At 43.2% G+C, this 24,642-nt stretch overlaps 1 protein-coding gene across 9 annotated transcripts in view; it reads right to left on the bottom strand.

The window, feature by feature from the left end:
* NFIA (nuclear factor I A) overlaps window positions 1-24,642 on the bottom strand; it is a 249,150-nt gene that overhangs the window by 62,938 nt on the left and 161,570 nt on the right. For all 9 annotated transcript variants that reach the window (XM_059821955.1, XM_059821956.1, XM_059821948.1 and 6 more), the window contains 3 exons: window positions 22,667-22,741; window positions 13,085-13,202; window positions 10,395-10,522 (listed from right to left, as the gene is read on the bottom strand). In XM_059821955.1, the coding sequence (XP_059677938.1) occupies window positions 10,395-10,522; window positions 13,085-13,202; window positions 22,667-22,741 (321 nt within the window). The remainder of the gene's footprint in view (window positions 1-10,394; window positions 10,523-13,084; window positions 13,203-22,666; window positions 22,742-24,642) is intronic.

Genomic DNA, 24,642 nt, shown 5'->3' with positions numbered 1-24,642 from the left:
CACTGCCGTGGGATGTTGCGGAGGCCAAAATAAAGAATGGGTTAAAAACATCCGAGCACATGTCCGAAAGAAAAGTCCACTGAAGGCTGTCGAACAAAAAGATGCAAACAGAGCCTCTGGCTCATGCAACCAAGCTGTTTGCTGCCAAAATCCGTGAGGCTGTACTCTGAAAAGCATCACTGGCTGCCTGTCCTGCTGTTGTATTCTTTCTTTAAGTGTCCACTACCAGCTCTTGTCAGAGACAGCACACTGGGCTAGGTGAGCCTTCAGTCTAGCTGAGAAGAGCCTTTTTGTCCTCTCTGTGGGCAGATCCACATTTTTTGTCGGCTGCAATGTGCTGTACCTGGCAGCTGAGAAAGAGGAAAATTGCAGTATGTATCCAGCTCAATGAAATTAAGATCTCAGGATTGCTGCTCACTTTGTGCAGAACCAGGGGAACATCTAGAGTCAGTGTGGCAGACACAGTGTGGGAAAGGAAACGAAAAAAAGAAATGTAATGAGGTCTGCTTCCTGTTCCCAGTCCTGTACCATCTTCTCTCCATCCCCTAACACCTCTCACTGCACATTTTAACTTTGGGTGAAAATGTTTCCTTTAAAATAAAGCCTGTTTTCTCTGCTAAAGCAAAGATCAAAACGTGTGCGTGGAGTACAGTAGCTGCACTGTGTGCTACGCAGTGGAGTGATGGCTGTACTGGGAACGTTAATAAACAGTGCCGAGAGCAGAACTTCTGCATAAAAAAGGGTGTATGTTACATCTCTCCCCCTCTCCCCTGTCTCATGCAATATTTACACAGCTGTGCTTTGTAAAATGTGTAGGGGAGTTTTTTGTTATTATTTTTTGGTAATTTATTTACCTAAGATAGCCCAGCATCTGTTTTGCGGTGAGCTTCTTTCACAAAGTTTCACAGTTGCCTTGACTGAGGCAAAAGGAGGTCATGGTCTTTACTCAGTGATCCTAAAACCATTTGTTTCAACCACTTAGCCATTCTATTTGGCTAATTTGTGTTCTGTTCTGTGTTTTTGGTTTGTCCTTTACTTGGAAATGTGCATCCCTTGGGGAACTGATCTGGCTAGGTGAGTATTTTAGTTATCTGTTTTATAAAATGCAGAAGTGCACAGGAATTTGCAATAATATGCATCATTTACTGGCTCTCAATATGTACTGTATATTGGCTCTGAAGACTACTAATATTTTCCAGCTGCCTCCAAAAAAAAGAGTTCAATGCAGTCTTTGCAGTGGGTCCTTTCCCATGACTGCCTACACAGGTGATGAAGACTTTTCCTGTGTCCTGAAGAATTAATAAGCCTGAACATTTCTGTACCAGCGGCATACCATAGGAGATAAAATATTGCTTCTGCTTCCCAAACACATTAGAAAAAGCAAGTCTGCTGATCTCAACTGCTAAGACAGCACATGAAAGGAATGCAGTCCATTTCCTAACCAAGATCTAATCTATAGAAGAGTTTATAGATCCAAGTCAACATCCTGAATTGGTCCCAGAAGCAAACAAGAAAACTAGTTCAACTTTTGGAAGACAGGTACAATACTTTCAATGTGCTTAATCCCATTTTGCAATTAGACAGTCCCATGCTGCACTATCAGATGATCTTCAAGGATAACTGCATCAGAGGAAACCCGTCTGGAGCTAACAAAGATTCGTGTTTGACAGACTCCAAATCGGCAAGAAATGCAGAGCCACATTCAAACAGAGGGTGCTTCTGTCCTTCGGGAGCTTTATTCATGAGCTTTCAGAGCTCACCTCTGAAAAGACGTAGAAAGTGTCTGCTTTTGTCCCAATACCGAGGAAGCTCATAGCTTTCACTTGATGACAAATGTGAAGCACAAACCATATCACTGTCTTTGCTTTATGTGTATATGTTAAACAGAATGGGTGGCAGAATACGGCTCAGCCAGCAAGGACATCTCAAAAATGTTAGGTCCATGGACTACCAATACAGCACTCCCATTCCAGAAAACCTGTTGTCATCAGGAAGCATTGTTCCAGCCTTTCTCAGGGAATAGTTTTCCCTACATGAATTCTTTCCTATCAATCTGAAAAATGATTCACGTGATGCTAATTGAGTGTGGAGCCTGAAATAGCTCAGGTGATCTTATGGTTGTCACAGCACACAGAAGATCTGCTTTTAACTTGGTCATTAAAGTCAGTGAGATTAGTATGTATGGATGATGCTAGCACCAGGCCAGTCGAAAACACAGTTTTAATTTGATATCTGAAGGGAAACACTTTCTGCATTTTTTAACTCAGAACTCCTACAGCTCCATACCCATTTTTAAATGATGCATTTCCTGACATCTGGAATTAGATGCAAAAAGCAGAGCCACAACATTGACTGACTGACTTCCCTGGGACCATACTGAAGGGATGTTTTCCTCAGGGGATTACAGCAAAGCTGAGGCATGTGCTCTAACACTTGCATGGGATTATTAATTTTATTAAAAATGGAAAGTACAGTTTAGGCTGACTCTCAGGGCCAAGTTTGTTTTGTTGTCCAGTTTCTGGAAAAACAGGAGCCTTGTAGAGGCGTGATAACATCTAGGACTTTTTAGTCTGAACTGACTTTTCAATCAGGAGTTCTTTCCCCACCTCTAACTTCCTTCCATGATTTTGAAACGGTAATGCCAGCAGTATGGCATGTTGTCACACGTCTCATGCTACCACGTGAATTGCCAAAGAAAAGCTGAGCTATTGATCCAGTGGTAATTTGCTGTCAAAATGACTATGATGTCTGTTATAGCAAATGAGTAGTGTTAATCATTTGACTTGATGAATGCTATTGCAGAAGACTGACAATGCTCAAAGCACCACTATTGACCTGCTGCATTTTTCCTGGCTCACATTAAGTTCTTGATCTCTGCTGGCCTTGAGCAATTAGAGTTTAAGTTACCCATTAAGGTGCAGTTCTGGAAAAGTTCTGTTTAAAATAAACAACAACTTATATTGGTGAGTAACTCATCAACTATGCAGCAGTCTGATTCTGATTGCCTGGCAGAGAAACACACACATTTTGTGCAGTATCTGATAAAAGATCTATAATGTGCTAACACAAACCTATCATGTAGCACCTGTGACTAACAGATTGTGATATCAAAGTCTTGATGTCTAAGTGCTCCTGTAAATGCATTAAACTTTTAGCGGCAGGAACTGTAGACTGCCAGTGACAAGGAGCTGATATGGTATTTCAGTAGAAGTTGGTAAGTGTTACTGCCCTTAGAAGAAAAGAAAAATCTTATGATGTTCTTGAAAACCACTGGGCAGCTTGTGTTTTGATGGGAAACTGTAATGCAGAGAGCAGGGATAAGGGAACACATGGACTCTATGAAAGCAAAAAGACATTCAAGAAAAGCTCTGTACTCTACAGCAGCTGGAGTTCCTTGAAGTATGCTCCCATCGTATGTTTGGCTTCGGGCATCTACCTGTTCAAAGCCTTGGAGATGAGAAGAAGCACGGGTCTGAATGGGAATGGGGAAACGGGGTGAACGGGAGCAGGAGTCCTAGTCACAGTATGCAGTCTAACAAAGCTCACAAGAAGTTCTTCAGAGAAAATGAACAGTGGAACTTTGCATGAACCTGGGAGGCAACAGGTTCTGTCTGCCGTACTGCTCATGGCATCTCTTCAGCTTAACGGCACAAATTAGCCTGATGAAATTCTCTCTGCTGTAAAAACCAAAATGTTCTGGCCACCAGAGAAATATCATCTGTTTCTGACCTCCCATTTGAAGAGCCAAACTATGCCGTGGGCTGGAGGTTTGTCTGGTTGCGAAATGTTCCCACTGCCTTAAGATATTAAGTTCAATGGCACTGGTGCCTGCTGATAGATGTGTCCAGGTATGTAATGAAGCTGCTGCACAAGGCAGGTACAATCTTAATGGCTATGTGAGTGTGCTGTCTGACTTTTCTTTACACTCTGAGAATTGGAGGGCAAGACAATGTCACATCTGGGATATACTGAGTAAATATAATTGGTAGGGATCCTGGATGTAGACCTCCTCTGGTATAAGGAAAAGAAGACATTTCCTTGGTTTTGTATTTCTTAAATAGGTCTATGAGTATCCAAACAGTTCAGCTTAAGGAAATTAATGAAGATCATGAAATTCTTGTGTCTAGTTACAATCCAGTGAAAACTGCCCACTACAGCAAGTCGCTGAGAAGTAGTGCCAGAGAATTATTTGATATTGAATACTCCAGGTCTGAAGTTGAATGTTTTCCCAGCAAAAAGGAATTATTTTTCTATTCCTTATTTTGTATAATACATGGTTCTCATGTTTTTCATCATATTTTCTGCAGTTAGTCCCCTGAATCATTGGCAGTAATGTAGCACAATCATTGGGAACTTCTCTGAGCTCTGACTTTGTGTGTGGTGTCAAGTCTTTTGATGAGCCCATAGACCTTTTGCCTGAGGACAGATCAGATGCACACTGCATCACTGATGGTGGGACATACTATACATATTTTGTATTCTAGGTAGTGCCAAGCAACAACTGTGTTTAGGGCATAAAGAATGCTTAAAGAACACAATCTAGCATCTCCCTTATACCACTCTCTCTGGCATTTCCAAGATATAATTCCAAACAGACTTTGAAAACAAAGTCTTGTGGTCATCTGATCTATGCCTGAATGAATCTTTCTGATGTGTAAGGCATTAATAAAAGTTTCTTAGTAAATATGGAGAAGAAGTTTTCTTGAGTGCTGAGAATCTGCTAAGAAGAAAGGCCATGCCAGATTTAAGAAAAAGGTTATTGAAACAAGAGTTTGGACCGGTTGCCTGCACGTGGTTTTTCCATAACCAGCAATGGGGAGAGACATGGTACCATTAAGTTACGGGTCACTGTCACTGCAAGGGAAATATTCCAAAATAGGATCTCAGCTCCTCAGCTGCATAGAAATTGCTCAGAAATTATTTTCAGACAGTCCCATAGATGGTGGCATGAGAACGAGCAGCTCTAGCCTGAGTGGTGTAGTGAGCAATCATGAGGCTGACTTTTAATAGCATCTTTACTACCAAAGACGTGTCCAGCAGCCTAACAGGGAGCTCTCTAGCTTACTGCAGGTTCATATAATATTATCAACTTCATGAGCCTCTGGAACTGTAAATATGTCTTTCAGTCATGCATTGCAAGTGTTATTACTAATTCCTTAAGGTTTCTGAACTGAAAGTCTCATTTGGTTCCTGGGGTTTTCAAGGTGAAGACACACAAGAGCCTAGCACAGCGTGACTGGCAGCAGAACAGCCGGGGTGGAGCAGGGGCAAGGGAAGGTGGATGACCACGGTACGAAAAGCCCCATCAGTCTTTCAGTGGAAGACTGACCACAGAGCTCTACCCATTTTGCAAACAGGTGCAGTGCTGTAAGTTGGTCAAGACCACAACTGAAGCAGAGCTAACTGTCCCTTCAGGTATCTCAAGAAGTGCAAGGAGTACAAACATGTACCTTTCCTGGGATTACTGTCCTCTAGGGACCAAACTAACTTGTGGAAATACAAGTACCAGGAAGATCTAAGTAAAGAAACTAACAGGATACTCTGAATTTGCATCTTAAACATTTTTTCCATGCCATGCTGTAGAAATACAGTGGAAGCAAAATTGGCAAATACTATCCACATGCTACACTACAAAATGACTGACAGAGCAGAATATGAACATTACTCCTGGACTGAATCAAGAGAACGCATTAAAAAAAAGTGTAAGGGGAATACTGATATACATTAACTCAATCTTCTCTTACGGAATTAAAAAACTTATACCTCTAATTATGGCTTACCCCCATTACAAGCCAAGCTGCCACAGAACTGAACACGGGCCAGCTTTGTACATGAGTTCGAAACCAGTGTGATGTTGCCTTATTTTCTTACTAAAATCGTCTTTATCCTCCTTTGCCCTTCTTCTCAGTTAACAAGAGTTATGTACTGAAAGTGCTGAGATAAAGTAATGGTAAGGAGGATACCGCAAAAGGTATTTGAAAAGCAGAAGTAATTTACTACATGTCTGCTTTGTTTTACTTCCTAAGCCTTCCTGTTGTGAAAGGAAATTCATCTTTTCTGGCAGACTCCAGCCTTTTTAGGCCTGAGAGCTCCCCAGGAGCTTTCGAGTGCAGGTAAATGGATGTGAGACTCAAGGAGTACAGTACAAGGAACATGGAATTAATGTTGGTTTTTGCTTTGGCTGTCACATCTGACGTATAAGGAGAGTGCTACATCCTTGCTTGCAAGAAGTATCTAGATGTAAAAAACACAAGGCTGAGTCCTCTGCTCATTACTATGGGTCTGAAATGCCACGAATGGGAAGGTCACATTGCTGGTGGGTGAAGCATGTAGGGTCTACACCCAGCAAAGTCTCCACGTGAGACAGATGTCAGGGTGCTCCGAGCCCCAGGGGCCCGTGATGTAAAAGCGCAGAGGAAGGGTTGTGGATGGACAATAGGTGCAGCCTGTATTCTGCACGCAGCGGAGACCCCAAGAGTAGGCACAGGGGAAGCATCCACTGCCTAATCTAAATAGCACACAGAGTGGTTTTGTCCTCTTCTGTTCTCCTGCCAGTTTGCACATATGTTCTGAGTATACAGCCTGCCCTCCAAAGACCACTTACAGGGGCAATCACAGGGAAGCAAAGCAGGAAGAAAGTATCCGAAAAGGGAATTTGTTCAAGAGAAAAAAATGGAGACAGATGTAGAGCGACTAGTCACGGCTGGCGGTAAATAACCCTCTGCCTGGAGTGCTCTCTTTCTCTAAGAGGAGTTCACATATTCCATTTCATATTTCCTTTCTAGGAAGTCAAATCTTTGTTTTCCTGGCATTTGTTCTTTTTTTCTTTCCCCTATATACTTCTTCCCTTCTGTACAGTCTAAAATTGTCTTCTCATTTTCCCTTTCTCCTCTACGTTGTGGTCTCTTTCAAGTGTGACATTTCTCCCATCTCCCTCTCATGCAGACTTAATTTCTCTGCGCTGTCCCAGGCAACACCTTTCGCTACAATCCTCTCATAGTCTCTGTGCCACGAGTACTTCCCTCTGTCTCTACATGTGCATAAGCATATGGGTGCTTCACACCTGCTCCTCCGTTAGAGTCCCCACTTTTTCTCATGTGCACACCTCAGAATTAAGCAAATGCAACATACACAGACAGAATATTCATCCTCTCGCTCCCATAAACCTGTCAAGGCATATAGGCCAAGAAGCTATCTCCGCATAAATCTAAGTCTCCTGCGAGGAAGCAATCTACTCAAAGGCAATAAAGCCAAAGGATATATTATTATCTTTGGTGTGGATCCTACTGGGCTGGGAGGCTGGCTGCTGGCTCCTCTCTGAACTTTCCTTCCCAGCCAGAACAGCCATCCCACAGACAAGTCTAAGCTTCCTTTCCTTGGTCTGATTTCCTCCGCCTGTTGTTTGGCCGGTAACCCAAAGGACGGGGTTTAATTATGGAGTTTGGAAACCTGGCTGACGCTACTCTGCCAGCAGAGGATAAAACTTCAGCCTGCCTTCCGAACCAGCATCATTCTGCACCGTTGATACCCGCATTATCCCACGCAGCATAAAATGAACCACACGGAAGAAATGCCAAGTCAAACAAAAAGATGGTGTTAGTCTTTAAACTTCTTCTGTGAATTTCACTGAGAAAAAAACAAAACACTGAAGCTCAGAGATTACCGTATGTTAATACTGTGCCATCATTTTGACTGTAGATTAAATAAACGGCAGGGCCTTTTTCTGGACAGGAGAGACATCGGAGAGGATGGATCTGAAACAGGTCCAGGCTTCAAAGCTCCCCTCTCAGAGAGGAACGCTGCGGCAAGCCACTGGGTAATACGGGATGTTGACATAATTTGTACGGCTCTCAGATGACCAATGTATTTTCTAGGCAGATGCCCCATTGAAGACTCATAAACCATTTTACACTCCTGGAGATAAAGCACCCACGTCAAATACAAAGGGCCAGACATTAATATGAGACCCATATGTGATTTCTGAGGTAAGGCAGGGCACTGTGCACAGCAGGATGTGTCCCTCAGTGGGGAGCACCTTGTGCCAGCGTCACCCTGGCATGAAAAGACACTTCAGTACTGTTTTGACCTTCACCACTGATGAGCTGTGCTTCTCTAGATAATCTCTCTGCCAGCCGTGCTCTTGCAGTGACCCTGTTTTATGGAGAAGCCAAGGCAATGAATTCAGAGGAGAGGCTGCTGGAAAGCCACGGCTGAAGTACTGGGGTGGGGCTGCATGGATATAGCATAAAGATGGTCTGAAAGTGCATCCCACGCAGGCAGGATAAGCTGTTTTTCTTCACAGCTGTGACAGTGATAGATAGCTTGGTGAATCTGAGCTAGATCTAGTTGGTACCTGGCTTCAGTCCCTGATGTTGCAAGGCGATTATCTGCCATTTTACAGGCAAGACTACGCAGAATCTGGGATTCTTCCGTAGTAAGTGAGGAAGGTCATGAGGAAGGAAGAACCTTCTCTTCTCTGACTTGTTCTTGCCTCTCTAAGCACCTCAGGAAGTTTGACATGGGCAGTTGTGCTTCTTCATGATGGGCACCCAGTGGTGCTAAGAGTGGCGGAGGTGCTTTGGAGGTGTAAGGCTTCAGGTACTTCTTTTGTCCAGCTCAGCCGCTCAGTGCCATCATCCAGCCAGGACTTGGGTAAGACAGAGGTGATGACCACATGTGGGGAAAACCACCAGAAGTGACAGCAAAATTAATAGCCGACCTCTGGCTGTTGCACAAATGGAGAACATTTGTCATTAACAAAGAGTACCCCAAACTTTGGGGGGAGTTAGCCCCCAGTCTGACAATGATGTAGAAGCAGTGACCCAGTCAGCTTTTGGCCATCTGTGTCTGCAGAGGAGGTTGTGATCTCTCCCTTTAAATGGGCGCTGAGCTTTTGTTCGTGTTTTTGCCGCTCCACGAGCAGACCAGTTTAGCACAAGGTGAAGCTCTGCCTTACATCATCTGGAGCCTGGAGCTGATGGAGGAAACAGCCCCTAATGCCTACTGAGCAGGACACCTCACTGAAAACACCAGAGCCCTGGGGACGGCGGCAGCAAGGCAGTCACGGGGAGCCTGGCACTTGTCTGCCTGCAGGTCCACCCTCTCCTCCTGCCAAAGTGCCACATCTGCAGTCAATAAGGGCCCACAAGCTGGCTCCTCCTCATTAGAGGAGAGAGGGCAGCTGGCAGGGGATCCTCCAAGGGCTCCCAGGCGCAGGAATCAGTCCCCTCCCAGTCTGGAATAGCCCAAATTTGGTGACTTTCTGGGCATGCTGTAAAGGACAGCTGTTTGACAGGGTCTCCAGAGAAAGCTGTGGGTATGTTTCCTACATGATGAAGGATATAGGTGGCTGGCCAAGTGCCCACAGAACTGATTTTAATGCTGTTCAGGTTGAATTTACTTTTCTGTGCTGTATAGTTCATTATACACAGTGCCCTGGACAAGCGTGCGTTGTTTCAAAACAAACCAAAACTATACTATTTTAAATCCAAACAAACAAGAAAGAAAAAAAACCACCATATTGCGAAAGATCCTTTGGGCCTTCTCAAACACTGTGAGGCTGAAGATGAAAGCACTGCTTGCCTTCGTCTAACAAATATGACTTCTGTTAATTTTATTGGCAATAAATACTTGATTATCTAGCTGTAAGCAAAATTGAGGCATTAACTTCACCTATGCATGTAGCACTGACCCAGAAAAATATTTCCAATAGTATTAAGCACCCAGATGATCTCAGGATAAGTGATCAATGGACAGTTAAGTATGTAACATAACATAACCCAAAAATGATCAACAAGAAAGATCACACACAAAAATTAACTGAGAAGAGGCAGAAGAGCTGCTTCCTAAACCTTATGACGTGTAACGCCCAGTGATATCTATTTTGATATGAAGCCTCCAATCACACTTCATAGTATTACAGATTAATAAAACAACTCCTTCTGTAAGTCTCTTAAAAGTCCTTACTAAGTGAGTTCAAGTGTTGTATAATGCTTGAAAAGTCCTTCTACCTTATATATGTTTAGGGATATTTATTTAAAGACTATAACTGTAGGGCACAGCCCAAAGAGGTACTGCTTTTTGCTAAGTGATTGTCACCGCTATCCCAGAATGGAATCTGGACGTTTTGACAGAAAAAGACTGCCTATCTTTTGCTGCATTATTTAAATACTTCAGATATTTGGCCAAAATACAGAAGTGACACACTACAGAAACATTCACAGCTGCAGGAGCAATAAAACCACTACAATATTTTCATTAGACTGACCTTTTCTCAGAAGAAGTTACAAGATGTTTAGAATTGATCACCTTTCTATACAGCATTCAGTGTATTCCAGTAACAAAACAGAGCAACCGGAGATCACATTCTTGGGCTCCTGAAAGCCGTGGCTTACCTGGCTCCACTTCATGCCATCCACTTGACTGGCTGCCACTTCCTGGAGAGCGCCCTTGGCTTGTATAAAACGGCTCCTCACCAGGACTGTCCATCTCATCCTCCACAGACTTGAGACGTTTTGTAGAGCTGAGAAAGTAAAAACACATAATAAATACTGTAGGTATGGAAAGGAACAAACGCACTTTTGTTGGGACATATCTCGCTAGCCCTGGTTGAGACTAACTTGGTTATGGAAACTATTACAGATTCAGGGCCCTGAGAAGGGGAAGGTATGAGTCCTGCATAGCCATCCTGTCCGCCCAACCTCTCAGCATCCACTTTTTGTTTCTGATTTGTTTCCTTGCCAGTGACTAAGCTTCAGTGAGATACAAAACAACCTCTCACAGAGTCCAGACTGAACCCCTAAACAGAGTCCAGACTGAACCCCTAAACACGCCTAAGTAAGTTTAACTAGAAGACAGTTTAACATTTAGGCTTTCACAGATCAAGAAGTGGGACATTTTTCAAAGCACACAGAGGTCAATAAAAAGACAAGAATTTAATTTGTGTTGCGTGGTTTCTGCATTTGAATGAATATGGTAATGACACCCAAGACTTATTTTTAACTGTCAGATTTTTCCACAGCTTATTCGGAAAGACAAATTGTTTATCAGTTCAAACTTATATTTTCAGTCTTTTAACCGTAGCCATTAAATTATCCCAGACTTCAGTCCCATAAGAAGAAGAAGAGACAAGTGAATGATGGAAGAATCCATTCTTGGTTCAAATGTTCACGTTATCCTATAAGTATAAGCGTTTTACTCTGCCACTGTATGCCACCAAGCATAAAAAGCCCCCAACAGGTATCCCTGGCCAGCGTCAGTACTAAAGGACTCCCTTGTGATATATCACACCTCCCTCACCAAAGGCTCAGGAGATAGACGACCCCTTTCAGTGGTCTCTGGTGGCCACTGACTCAGGCTCTGGTAGTTCTGCAGGGTGAGGATCCCAAAGCCAAAGACACTCAGCTTGGCTCTATTTCCTGTAATGAGTTGTACAGACTGCATGGGGACATTACCGAGAATTGCTCTTCTAAGTACTTTTCCAAGGCTGGGTCAGCTCACTTTTTTCACCAAATCTGTATTCTATTAAGATTTAAGGCATTCAAGAACAGGCTCCTCTGTGTAGGGGGAACATATTAAACAGACATAAAATATTCCACCGCAATTTCTATTGGTTTAAAACTTGCAGCCTCCCCGCAGCTCCCCACCCGAAGCTCTGCACAGGTAGGAGCTGGCGGGTATGCAAAATCAGTTTGTGAGAAACAGGAAGAATAAGTCTTGCGGTATGCGTGGAATGCAGGTTTGGCCATTCCTTAATTTAGAGAATTGTTATGTGTCAATAGGGGAAATTGTGTGCATACAATATAATTACCGCCTGATAATTCTGCTGAGTCTGTGTATTTAAGGAATATATTTTTTTCTGACTGGGAACAGCCTAATGAGAGGAAAACAAACATATTACCAAGTTATTAACTACCCATGCTGTTTATAATTAGCTCCTTATCAGTGGTAGCTATTTGCAGAAGAATAGAAGAGCAACAACTGAGCTCTTAAGTAACATTAATAACCTCACTTTTTTGCTTCTGGAGTCACAAGTAAATTCTACCTGAGAATGGTGCTAATGATGAGCACTGTAGGGTACACAGTTTACACGCAAAAAAGAAAGAGCACAAAGTTTTTAATTGATGTGTAATGGGAATTGTAGTCGCCAAGCTTCATAACGTGCACACTAACTGCAAGATGTAGAATGTTCTTCCAATCACTGTAAACTGTAAGAAGTTATTGCTAAGAGCCTCTCTTTAAAGATTTTTTTTTTAAATAAAAACAACAACTATATTCAAAGTATAGAGACTTCTTACATGTGTACTTGCCTACTGCAAAGCTGGTGGCACTGCAGACTCTGAGATAAAAATGTAAAAGAACCCTGGGCTGAAGTTAGACTTTCTTGTCATGTCTTTGAAATAAGTGATCTATTTTGGCTGTGGGGGGAAAAAAAATCGATCTGGTTCCTTAATAGTGTTCAAGACTACTAGAGTGACTGGGCTTGTTTATAAATCTAATCTCCTCGATAGTTAAAGTGAAAGGTAAAAAATAAAAAATATCCTTGTTTCATAGTTGGCATCTAAGCCAAAATCAAAATCAGACTGGGTAGTCATCTGCATTAATAATACAGTTTTATGAAGGTTGAGTCACAAATTTCTAAATGCTATATCAAAACTAGAATGCATTATAGACCAACGTCCTAAACCGATGTTAGGCTCACCGATAATACTTTTTACGATAAAGAATGCATATATGTCTATCTTAAGACTTTCCGGGTAGGACAAAGTGGCACATCTCAATATGCTCCCAATTCTCTTCTGCCCAAGTGAACCTCCAGGAATTCCAGTGGAACTTCTCCTGATACACCGAGATACAAGCCAGAAGTTACACAAGTCAATGCAGCAGTTTTTCTTCAAAGCTTGTACATATGAAAAGAACTTTAACAGCAATCCAGTTGAACATGCAGCTCTGTGAATCTGAAACAGCTCCACATCTTGAGGCCCCCAAACAGCTTGTCAAAGAATTTAATGGTTACTTTCCCAGATGAGTCATTATGCTGGCCTGGGTTTCCAAGTAACCTGGTAGTTGGCAGAGATTAAATTACCTGGTAGAGGATGTGCTAGGTAAAGACCTCCTCATTGCTCCTGGGCTCATGCTGTAGTATGAAGAACTTTCCAAATCTGAGAGGGAGAAATTAGGGCCTGTTCCTGCAGCTATCGGTGCTGGGGAAACAAAAGAGATTGCAGTCAGTAAGTCATGTGAATAAGGCATGAATTGCACTTCAAAATCACTTTCTTCTTCCTCATGAGTGTGTTTAGTTTCATGATGAGAACAGGTGGGACGTGGAAATTAGGAAATGCTAATGGTAACTGGCATTGCAGTGAAGAAGATGGAAACTTTATCAACAATACAATGTTCCATGACACAGATTCTTTCTTATATACCTCCAAAGGTATTCTTTTTCAAAAAAAAATCAAACAATTATGGCAAGACTCTTTAAGCACTGCCCTTCTGTTAATATAATTCTAACATTTAATGAAACTTGTTGCTTTTGCTTTTAGGGCAATATTGCATCTATTGGCGTAGTTACAAATAGGCTGCATCATCCCTGTAGTGTGCTTGGCATAATATATAAGCAGTATAGGCAGGGAAATACACACCTCAGGACTTTTGGTATATATGTGATGTACATCCACAAGCACAGAGGTTACAAATTGTCCTTGGAGAAAGCACAAAAGCAGATGAGAAACCTGAGTTCTTTGCTGCCTGCGAGCATCTGAGTTTTCCTCTGGCCTCTCCTCCAGCTAAATCAGATCTAGAGACATATGACTCTAAAAAACTTTTATCCAGCAGTTACCTTTCACTGTTCACCTCTCGCTACCTCACCCAGCACCTAAGTTTTATTGTAAGGAATATGAATGCCTTTAATTTCCCTGTCCTAGAGCCTTGGTTTTACATTAAAACGTTATGAATTCCTACACACTCTGAAGTTTGCAGGCACAAGGCTATGAACCCCATGTGCCGTATCCTTCTGGGAACAGAAAAGGAGTGGAGCAGTTTAATGTTAAAGTCAACAGATAACGCATTTCACAAAAAAACGCCACTATACAGCAAATGGTACCATATCCACTGTCGCTGTTCCAGTGCTATTTACAGGACAATACAACTTTGGGAGCTGACAATTACAGATCATTATTTTCTCTCACATTTCAGAGACATCTGAAAAAGGACGTACTGCACAATAAAATGCACAAGCTTGGCCTGGAACGTATTGTCTGAGAGCCCCGATTCACAGCAACAAAGGCGAAGCAGTCTCAGTGCCACACAAGGATGCTCAGCCAAGTTTAATCTTTGGTCTGAGAATCTGGCCCATTTTCAAACATGAAAAAATCTTTCACTCCGACGGGGCAGGAGTGAGGAAATGAGGACAGGATAGCTCCTATCACCCAGCTAACATGTCTGGGCTGAAACGCCGGCTTCTGGGAGTGCTGCCATTGACTGTAACGGGGCCAGTATTTCACCCCAAGTCTTAAGGAGCTCACAATGTCAGATTTGACAGAGGAATAATGTAGCTTTGCAGCTGCCTCATCATCCCCACAAGACAATTAGTTGTTGTTTGGCAAGGATCTTTTAAGAACGTCATTGAGACAGAAAGGGAACAGCCTGGATAGACACGGACTTTTAGAAGCATGGGACGGAAAATACGCACCACCATTAAAACTTGAGAAAATCTGGAATGGTCATTAAAAGGAATTAAGTTGGGAAGTAATTTATGACAAGAACACTCAAATCCTTTGTTATCTTCTCTTAACTATCATACGCTTCCTGCACACTGGGTATATGAGAGGGTGTGTTAACAGAAAGAAGGAAGAATTAAGCATAGTAAAATTAACTCGTTTTATCAATTTGTGCTTTCTGCAACAGTTTCCTGACAGCAGCTACAAGAGGCTGTAAAACTGATGAATTTGCATGGAAAAAGAAACCGGTGTAAGTAATTTGTGTAAAAGGTAACATGGACATGGACTGCTATAATTCAGACACCCTGCAGATAGCAGACTGCTGCAGTGTGAGCAGTTATGGGTTAGAAAAATGACCACACTGCAGTCAGTCTGACTTGAATGGAAATCAATCATAAAGGTACTCTCTGCAGCATCTACTCCACAGTTTTCAGCAACTTCCTTGCCAAACAGATTTGTGCTCTGTAAACCCTTTGCTGATCAATTCCTCTGCACCCTCTACCTACCAAAGCCTAACTTCCAGGTTAAGCATACTATTTTCCAAACAGGAACATAAAAAGGCAAGCACTAAATTAAAGCACCGTTTCTTTCGGAGGCATGATGGATTTCCTAGGCATTGCAAGATTTATGAAACAGTTTTATTCCAAACAGATATGGAAGAAAAACTGGTATGGGGGTAACGGTTCTCTTCTTTCTCTCATCCTCCTCTGTTCATCGCTCTCTCCCCAAATCCTGGACATTTCTGTTCCAACACTTGAACTGGCCCTATAGGAAAACGAAACGTATCTCCAGAGCAGGGGTGGGGTAGGAACAACGTATTGCTAACGCTGTGTAAACTCAGCACAAAGCAGAAAGGGCTAATCGCACAGTAATTTCCTCCTGGCTAGCAAACACAAAGGACGTCAAACCACCTTGCCACACTCAAGAGCCTGTTTGCAACCAGAGGGTTAAAGAATGAAACCCACCTCTGATATACACCAACATACCTAAGCAGCAAAGTGCCTGGCTGGCCTGTGGCGGCGAGTAGCTGAAACCCCTTGGCAGTCCTTACACTTGAGCCACGATCCTGCCACAACCCACTCAAGGTCTCTGGCCCTGGAAGTGCGGTGGCAAACTCACAGGGCTAAGCTGCTCTGAAATCCCGTCTCCTGCCTGCCTAACAGGCACGTATTCGGTGCCTGTCTTTTAGCAAAGGGTATTTACACCTTTGCTCGCAGTTACCCCATTTACTATCATAAAACACAGCAACGTGCTGACGTGTAGAGCCCACTCTGGGGCTGTCAGGAAGAGGTTAATGTTTTTCGTCTGCATGGCGGAAGGTCACTTCCTCTTCCCGACTGGAATTTGGTTGAAGCCGTGTGTGCTTTCTATCTCTGCTTCAGCCTCGGTGGAGCTAAGCCACACCTCACACCTTCTGCGCTGGGCTTCAGCTGCGGGCAGCTCGCTGCCTGGCATCTGCCTCCTCTACTCACCCTTGTGTTCTGCAGTGCAACGCGCCACGAGAGTGGGCACAGTGCAGCTAGCCCAGCCAGGAGGCATCTGAGCCTGCTTCCAAATGGCTTTTCACACTGCCTCCGCAGATTGTCCACCTTGTACGGGCCCAGAAAGCTGAGGGAAAGGGAACGCTTGCATGCATTTGCGGGATTCCCCACAAAGGCTGCTGCTCCAGAGAGTAAGCAAAGGGATTAAAGTGGGCCAAACTGTGACAAAACTCTATCTAAATTAACCCTCTTCATTGCAGCATGTGACAATCCACCATGCAGCCTCACTACACCCCTGTTCCTACACCCCAGGAACAGGCTCTGGCCCCACACAAAGCGGCAGCGTGGCTGGGAAGCATCATTCCAGCACAGCCGTCTGTTTACACACTGCAGCCCTCAAGAAACTCCAGGCCACTGACATTAAAAACATGCTGTTTCCCCCCCCCCCCAAAAAATGCTCTGCAGCAAAGTGACCTTCTGCTAGCTCAGGAACATCTCCCAAACAGGAAAGGATGTCAGAAATTGCAGTTGCGAGTCAAAACAATAGGCCCCACCTATGTGCAGGCATCAAGATGTGATCTGACCCAGGGCTCTGACCTGGCGGGGGGCGAGGAGGAAGGACCCCTCTTCCCCTAACACCCAGCCCGCCGATGTGTGCAGAGCTTCTAAGCAAACAGAGGCTGGCCTCTGCTCCCATTTCAGCTGCTGGCATCACAAAAAAATCCCTGTGCAGATGGGACACGTTTTGCTCGCTCTGAGGGGCAGGAGGAGCTAGTTTGCCCAAACGGAGGAGGAGGAGGAGGAAGGTGGGCGCCTCTGCCTGAGCACCAGCACTGTGCTACGCCCCGGGGACGCGGGGCAGCATCGCCCTGCTGCCAGCCTGCTCCCTCCGCTGCCAGCTGGTTAGCTGAGATCTTCACCCAGAATGTCAAGAAAAATAACAGAGAAATTAACAAAAAGCCCTCTGACTTAACCCAATTGGAATATTTATTTTGAAAAATTTATTGAATTACAGAACAGGAAACCCACTAAATAAAACCAGCCAGGCTGGCATTTGTCTTCCTTGGAATACGGCACTCTCTTTTAGTCATGTTAATATTTAGTTTCTCTTTCTTCCATTTTTATGTATTTATTTTTACAAAGGGGCTGGGATGTGACTAAGATCATTACATGTGTAACACTGCAGCAAAGTGATAATGTGTTTAAGGTTAAATGGGAGAAACATGACATTTGACTAATAAACTTTTTCCTGTGTTGTGACTCCATAAACAAAGGGAAACACACTGCGCTGCTGCTGCCGAGAGGAAAGGGGGGCTGTTTTTTTTTTTTTTTTTGCAAGGCCTTTGTTTCCTACACACTGTATCATTGGATTCAAAGAGGTTTTGCCGAATACAACAGATATGAAATGTGTGATGTTCATTTTAAAATTACAAGTACAGCCTGCTATTGACCATCTAATTATGCTGAGTTCCATTTATAAACATAGCTAACCACTAAGTTTATAGAGACTTTTTGTGCTGCTTTAATAGGATATTGATCGAGAGCAAGGTTTGAGTGGACTGCCATTGAATTGTGTAATGGCATACAAAAGGCAAGGTCACGGCAACTGTTCACTCTATGCCTGCAGTCTATTTTTTATTATAATCTTTTTTTCTTCTTCTCATACCAAAGCCCAAACTGTGTGTTTTGGATAGCAGTGCTTCGCTAAGGAATATAGAGTATCTTTTTAAATGTTAATTTTCATGCTGCTGACTTTAACTACCTTCACTACTGTAATGCTTAGTATAGCAGAAAACATACAGGCTGCTGTTTAGAGAGAGCTGTTTTATTATACCCCGACTTTCACACACGTGCTCTGCGTGGAGGAGAGCCTCTTCTCCTCCCCCGGGCTACAGGACGGCAGCAGCATCCTCCCTGCCCTTTGCAGCCGCCTGCCTGGCCCAGACCCACGCCAGGAGCTGGGGCACCCCACACCTTGCCATAGGCATCCAGTACATGCTGGGGTTCGCAGGACTTTTCCCTGCGGTTTGTTTCAGCCGTACCTGGCCACTGGACGAAAGGCATGGGGAAGCTGTCTTTCCTCCGTCGCACCCACGCTCCGTGCCTGGAGCGACGGCAATTACTTTCATTTCTAGCACTTGTCCGCCTGCCTCATGGCAAGGACAGCTTGAGTCCCTGCCTCCATTGCTAAAGCAGCCACAAAAAGCACCTCTTACCTGTGGAATTAGTGTAACTGTCTCAGGGATAATTAGCTGGACCATTTCTGTGTTTAGACAGGAGCGGTAAGCAACTGCACGTATGCTTGCGTGCTTGTGGTTTCACTGGCTCATTAGAAGGATTAAAAGCCACCCCACTTGTTCCGTACAGCTCCTTGCTGCACACAGCTAACATCTTAAAACTCAAAGCGTGGCATTTTCAGTCCAGGGTGCAGTCAGAATTCCCTTGTTTATCAGCATGAAGAATGATGTCATTTTGACAAATAACACAGCACAAAACAAATATGTTTGATTTGGCCCTAGCGAATGTTCATAAATCCTAAATCTTTCTTCACATCCTGGGCAGTGCAGTTTATCTGGCTGCTTGAAGGACCTCCAAGGGAGGACATCTTCCCAGCAGCTCTCTGCACAAGAGCCATGGTGCAGACTCAAAGCCAAGAGAGGAACAGCATTCCCCATGCCTCTCTCCCTGCTCCAGCCTGCCACGGTCTCCCAGCCTCTGCCAAGCAAACGGGACTGTACACTTGGCAGTGGCTTGCCACCACGGCCACCCCTCTGCCAGCACCTTTTGCAGAGGGTGTTCTCCAGTGCCCTGCAGATAGCTGCACACAGCAAGTGGAATATTTTCCTAACAAGGGTAGGGAGGGAGAAGGTTTTGCTTTGCCAACAGCTGGCTGTCAGTTCACAAAACTTGTACATCTCCAACGCTTCTGCTTCGCAGCCTTTTGTTGTCAGCCCAAACCTCTCTAGAGATGGAAGAATGAAGTCTCTGTTATCTGAAGGGGTCTCCCCAGTATCTGGGGTGACAGACAACACTTAGAAAGGAGCTCACACCCTTTGTCTGCTAATAATGTAGGAGAACTGACAGCATGGTCTGCAACATCCACATCAGATGGGGTGGAGAAGGGTCTGTCTCTTTTTCAGATGAACATTTATGATCTACTTTCTCTATTTTACTAGGCTCTGCAAGATTCAGTAGCTGGGTAGCATTTTGAAAGAAAATCTGCATCTATGGGACTGAAGAAAGCAAGTTTCTGTTACCAAAACAGTCTAGACTTGTTCAATAGCTCACAGAAACTGTGATGTTCAGCACTGATAGGTAAGATAGATAATGGTAACAGCTGACCTTTTGCTTGATTAATTCATTCCCCAAATTTGCATGACAGAGACAACTGCCTATTACTTGAGACTCCTTGCCATGTGGAGCTCTGGGAACTTTACTAAATAAACCTGGCACATAACTGCTACCAACAATATTTTACAAGATTAAGTTTAGATAACAGCAGCAAACCACAGGCCAGTTAAAACTGTGGGAAATCACATATTTCTATCGTCATATTATCAAAAGCAAGCACGGAAAGAAATATGACAGTGGGCATACACAAAGATAACCTCTTTGTAAAGCCAACACAGAGCACACTCAGGAAGAGAGCAGAGACTAAACGTGAGGGGTCACTATGGATAGGCAGGCCTGTTTCTTCCCTAGCCATGGTGGCTTCTGAAGGAGCAATGACTTTTTGGAAAGTAAAAACATGAGAATGGACTGAGGACATTTTGATTAATCAAGCTACAGACAGTTAATAGCTGCCGGTGAGTCTGGATGATGGCTGTTCATAAGCTGAGCTCCCCAGCATGAAAGTAACCCACAGGCTGGTCTCAAATCAAGACGTGGGAACTCACGTAGACAACCCAGCAAGGGCTATATTGAAAAGAACACTCTTTAAAAGACCTTGCCTGCCAATTTATGCAAATACAAAGCAATTACTTTGTTGCTCTGTTATGTTAAATAATTCTTTGAATATGAGCCTGCGATTTCATACTGACTTCGCTGGGAATTTGTTGCTAGACTCTACACTAAACATATCCTACTGGGTAGCCGCGGCATGTCAGGCTGTGGGCTTCTCAGACCTCATAAAGTAAACAAGGTTACGGCTGGTCAGTACATGTCTGGGGCATCTCCAAGGAAAATCCAGGGTGCTATCAAAAGCAGCGTAGCTAAATCAGTTGCTGGCACTCTTCCCTCTGAGTCAGTTCTGAAGTGATATCCCGATATGCTTTGGGGACACTATTTTTGGTAGAGGTGCTGGCTTGTAGACAGGATATAAAACTGAGGTCTTGACCTCCCAGGATTATTAAAGAGCCCATGAAAAAGAGTGCAAACCCCTGTGTCTGGAACAGATAAAAGCTGCATTTTTTTCTTTGGCCCACCAACACTTCCTTTCTTATTTCCGATAAAGTTCACGCCTGTCCTACCCTTCCTGCATGCAGGTGCCCCATCCTTGGAGGTGGTGCACTTCAACGGCAAGCAGAGGGAACATCTCAGACACAGTTCATAGTTTGCAAAACATGCTGAATGCTAGGATTTCTGACACACAATGTTTTAGTTTAGTTACAATAAAATATCATGGAAAATTAATAAGCATGAAACACGACGCTCGTGAGGTCAATGCCAAACTCTCCGGGAGGCTGAGACTGGGGCTGGCTGTGAAAGCTCAAGTCCTGAACGGGGGCACTTTTCTAGCAGCCCTGTCCGGTGCACACATGAAGCACGACTGACAGAGTCCAGAGGCAGTTCTGCTGTGTAGGGCTCCTACAGTGAAGATAAGATTGTGCTGAAGTGGGATGCCTTGCAGAGGGGGAGGGTGAATCCTTTGGGCTTCAAAAGCCTTGTGCTGTCACACTGAAATAAAGTGACATAACACGGAGATGTTCAAAGACTGGTGATAACTTGGTTTTGTCCACCATGGCTGCAGGTACCAGCAAGTTGGTGTCCCCAGTACAGTTAGATGTCAAAGTCCCTATTTAAGCACTTCAGTAAGTGAACTGATTCGCAAATGTGCTGAGCGCTCAGCAGCTCCTCTTGACTTTTAAGTCCTCTTAACTTTTTCCTTCTAACAAAATTCCCACCAGAACTCAGGAGAAATGTCTGCCTTAAACTTGTTATCCCTCTGTCTCTCTCTCCAGCCCATATAACTCTGACATTCATGTATCTATCTCCCGCTTGCCATGCTTTCCTTGTAGCATCCTATTTTTGAATATAAAGCCAATTCACTAGCTAGGGCAAGTCTTCCCGAAAGAGGAAATAAACCAGGAAAATCCTTATAGAAACTGTGTGTTCTGACTCAAAACCACAGATTCTCTGCTAGGTTTATGCCAGTTAGATTCCAGCCCCAGAAGGACTTAAACTACATGCTCAGAGCCAGTACACAAACAAATATTCCTGCTATCTAGGAGGAGAACCATTTTTATCCCTGTCTGTGCTAAAGAGATTAGTTACAAACCCTAAGGTTTTAAAGGGGCACGTAGTTGAGTGGTTCACCTGGAGCAGTGGTAATTGGTGACAACGTGATGTTATTGCATAGCTCTACACTAGCTGCAGAAAATAGACCCAAAGGACTAGTACCTACGGCCCTAGCTTACCAGTAGTCTCTCTGCAAGAGACCGTCCATACGCTCTCCTTGGACTATCTGGATTATGTCATAGCAAAATACAATCAATGCACCTTTGATCAATGGAACAGGGTGGTGACAGGTACTCTTAATTCACTGTTGTTAGTAAGTATTGACAAGCCTGTAATGATCATGCTGCAGTGTGTCATTCATGCTGGGGGCATTAGCATTCTTTAAAGGTCAAAAAACAAATCCTTCTAGAAGACAGAATTCCATACAGTTAATGGAAAATGCAGGCCTTGGGAAGTCAAGATGTATGCCTCTGCACAGTTGAGATTATCAGAGCTGAAGTTGGTACAGTTGTTGGCATTATCAATGAGTTCATCAATTTGCAGGTGTACAAACACATGTACACATTGCATGGATGAACACAACATGCAAAAGCGCCATAAGAAAATTTCCAGACTTATGTGCACTGATCATGTCGTTTCTAGAGGTCTGGTTAAAATACAGTCCTTGCATCCTGCAAGGGATCCACCGGCTAAGCTGATCTTTGTAGGCATTTATCTGCGCTCTGATACAGAGTCTGCCCATTTTCAGCTGGGTACCGGATGAGCTTATCAACTTGCACATGCAAGCCTGCAGAACTAAAATGTTTTTATTTCCTTTTAAAAATGATGCTATTTTATTTTCCCACATTAAAAGATATGGCACATAAACACTATCCACTGGTGAGAAGTGGGGAGAAGAGACTCTTCGTTTTCAAGATGCTGTTTCTGAACTGGGGAAGGGGCACGATAAGAATCAAAGAAAAAAACTGGGATTGCAGAAACCACATAAACCGGCCACAAAATGATACTTACTTTGTGAGACTCTTACTAGCTCAGTCACACTGAAAACACCTGATGTGACAAAACTGTCCTGGAAGCCCAAATGTCCTACAAAACAAACAGAGTGAGAGAACTGCGATTAACTTTAAGCATTTAATGACAGTATTCTCAAATACTTTACTTGCATTTAGACTTAAAATGTGACATCTAATTTCCCACTTAGCAGTAATTATTGTTTATGTAGGTGGGTAACTAGTCATACAGCTATGTAGGCTGCTTTGTGGTTTCTATCTAGAGGTTAGGAAAGCTAACATGACACATCAGCAGGGAGATTTTTACATGTTAAAGCATCTCAACAGGAAATCTGAAACAAAAGAGGACTATTTTAATAAACGGTTACCTTGGATGACCCCTAATGACTTCACAATTGAAATGAAAATACTGTACCTAGGAAACAGACAGGACAGCTAAGTTCCATAATCGTTTTAAACATTATTCTCTAAAGAAACATCTGATCAGGATTATCTATCCATTCATTCAAACAAAACAAGATTTAAAGATGTACTCTTCATTTTCTAAGGTTACACTGGGGAAATCTTAAAAGCAGCTGGTTAAAAAAAATTAAATTAAAGCCTTTCCCACAAAAAAAAAAAAAAAATTCCTAACATTTAAAACTAGCTTTTGAAAAGAAAAATAAATCTCTGCATAAGAAAAGTATTAACTTTGAGCTTTGGACTGTCTTTAGGAACCAGGGTGTACCCTTCCACGCTCGCCTCCCTTGTGCAAGGAATGCCTCTACACTTGGTATCAAAATGTTATTACACTTTACATAACAGTATTTTTCTTCTTCTCTGAAAACATGCCTACCACCAAATGTTCACTTAATTTTCACGGGTATGATCAATTACAAAAGGAGCAGCTTTCGGGCTGCAACCCAGTGTAAGTGTGTGGAGTGGGGTACAGCAGTTCACGCGGGACATATCTGGACTTCAATTAGAGGTCTGCAGTTAGTCGGCCAGACTGACCTCCTGCTTTTGAAATCAGGGTCAAAGGAGAAATCTCAGGATAAAGAGATTATTAAAAGAACTGTAAAGTCCTACTTGCCCACAGGATAAGTGGCATACCTTTTTAGGTTGTCCTACTTAGAGTCACTGATTCCAGCGCATGCACACATATATTATTGAATGTTTTGCAGGGGCACCATCTGCTCCGTTGTTAATTGTCAGATTCAGTACAATTTCCCTACGTTCAGTATATTCTACCGTACCCCCTGCTCATCACGGCAATACCGGCGTACCTTCCTAGAGCGACCAGAGCAATAGGACTAATGCAAGCTGCCTATTTGTTCTCCTGTCTTTCTTTTGGGGTTGTTTAAAAACCCCAACATACCCCATTGCCATTTCTACCTGCAGAACGGGAATTAAAAGCAATGCATCTTGTGTGCAGGACTACAGAGGGTGACATGTCAGGGAACGTGTCAGGGAAAGGTTTGGGAGAGATCTGGAGGGAGGTCAGCCGTTCGTCTCCAGCCAAGATCTCAGCGAATTCTGCTCCTGCACAGAAGAACGTCCCTGTTTCTGTAAGGATCCTATGGTGCCAGATGAACGCAGTTGCTAAGCTAACAGACTTGAGACAAGTTTCTACATCAGGCATGTTTTTATACTTCAGCAATAATGATGAGTTTTCAAACTGTGTATATGTATATCTTTGGGCATCCTTGTGTATGTGTGTATACATATGTATTATGTACACAAACATATAAATATACACAAATCTGTCATGCTCCAGCTGTAGATAAATGTACTATAAAATATTGAAATTGATGCTGAAATTCAACACAAACAAATTCCTCAATCTGCAAACAAGGTTTTTATTTACATCAAGAGAATAAATTTTTCTCTACTTCAAATGAAAAAATGTTCTTACAAGCTTTTATTTTTCCTTATTTTCAACTTAGAAATAGCTCTCAGATAATTGTAAATGCTTTTGCCTGATCTGCTTTATATTTT

The sequence above is a fragment of the Gavia stellata genome, chromosome 10 (genome assembly GCF_030936135.1).
Source record: "Gavia stellata isolate bGavSte3 chromosome 10, bGavSte3.hap2, whole genome shotgun sequence".
NCBI classification, from domain to species: domain Eukaryota; kingdom Metazoa; phylum Chordata; class Aves; order Gaviiformes; family Gaviidae; genus Gavia; species Gavia stellata.
This window is presented reverse-complemented; position numbering and strand designations above follow the sequence as displayed.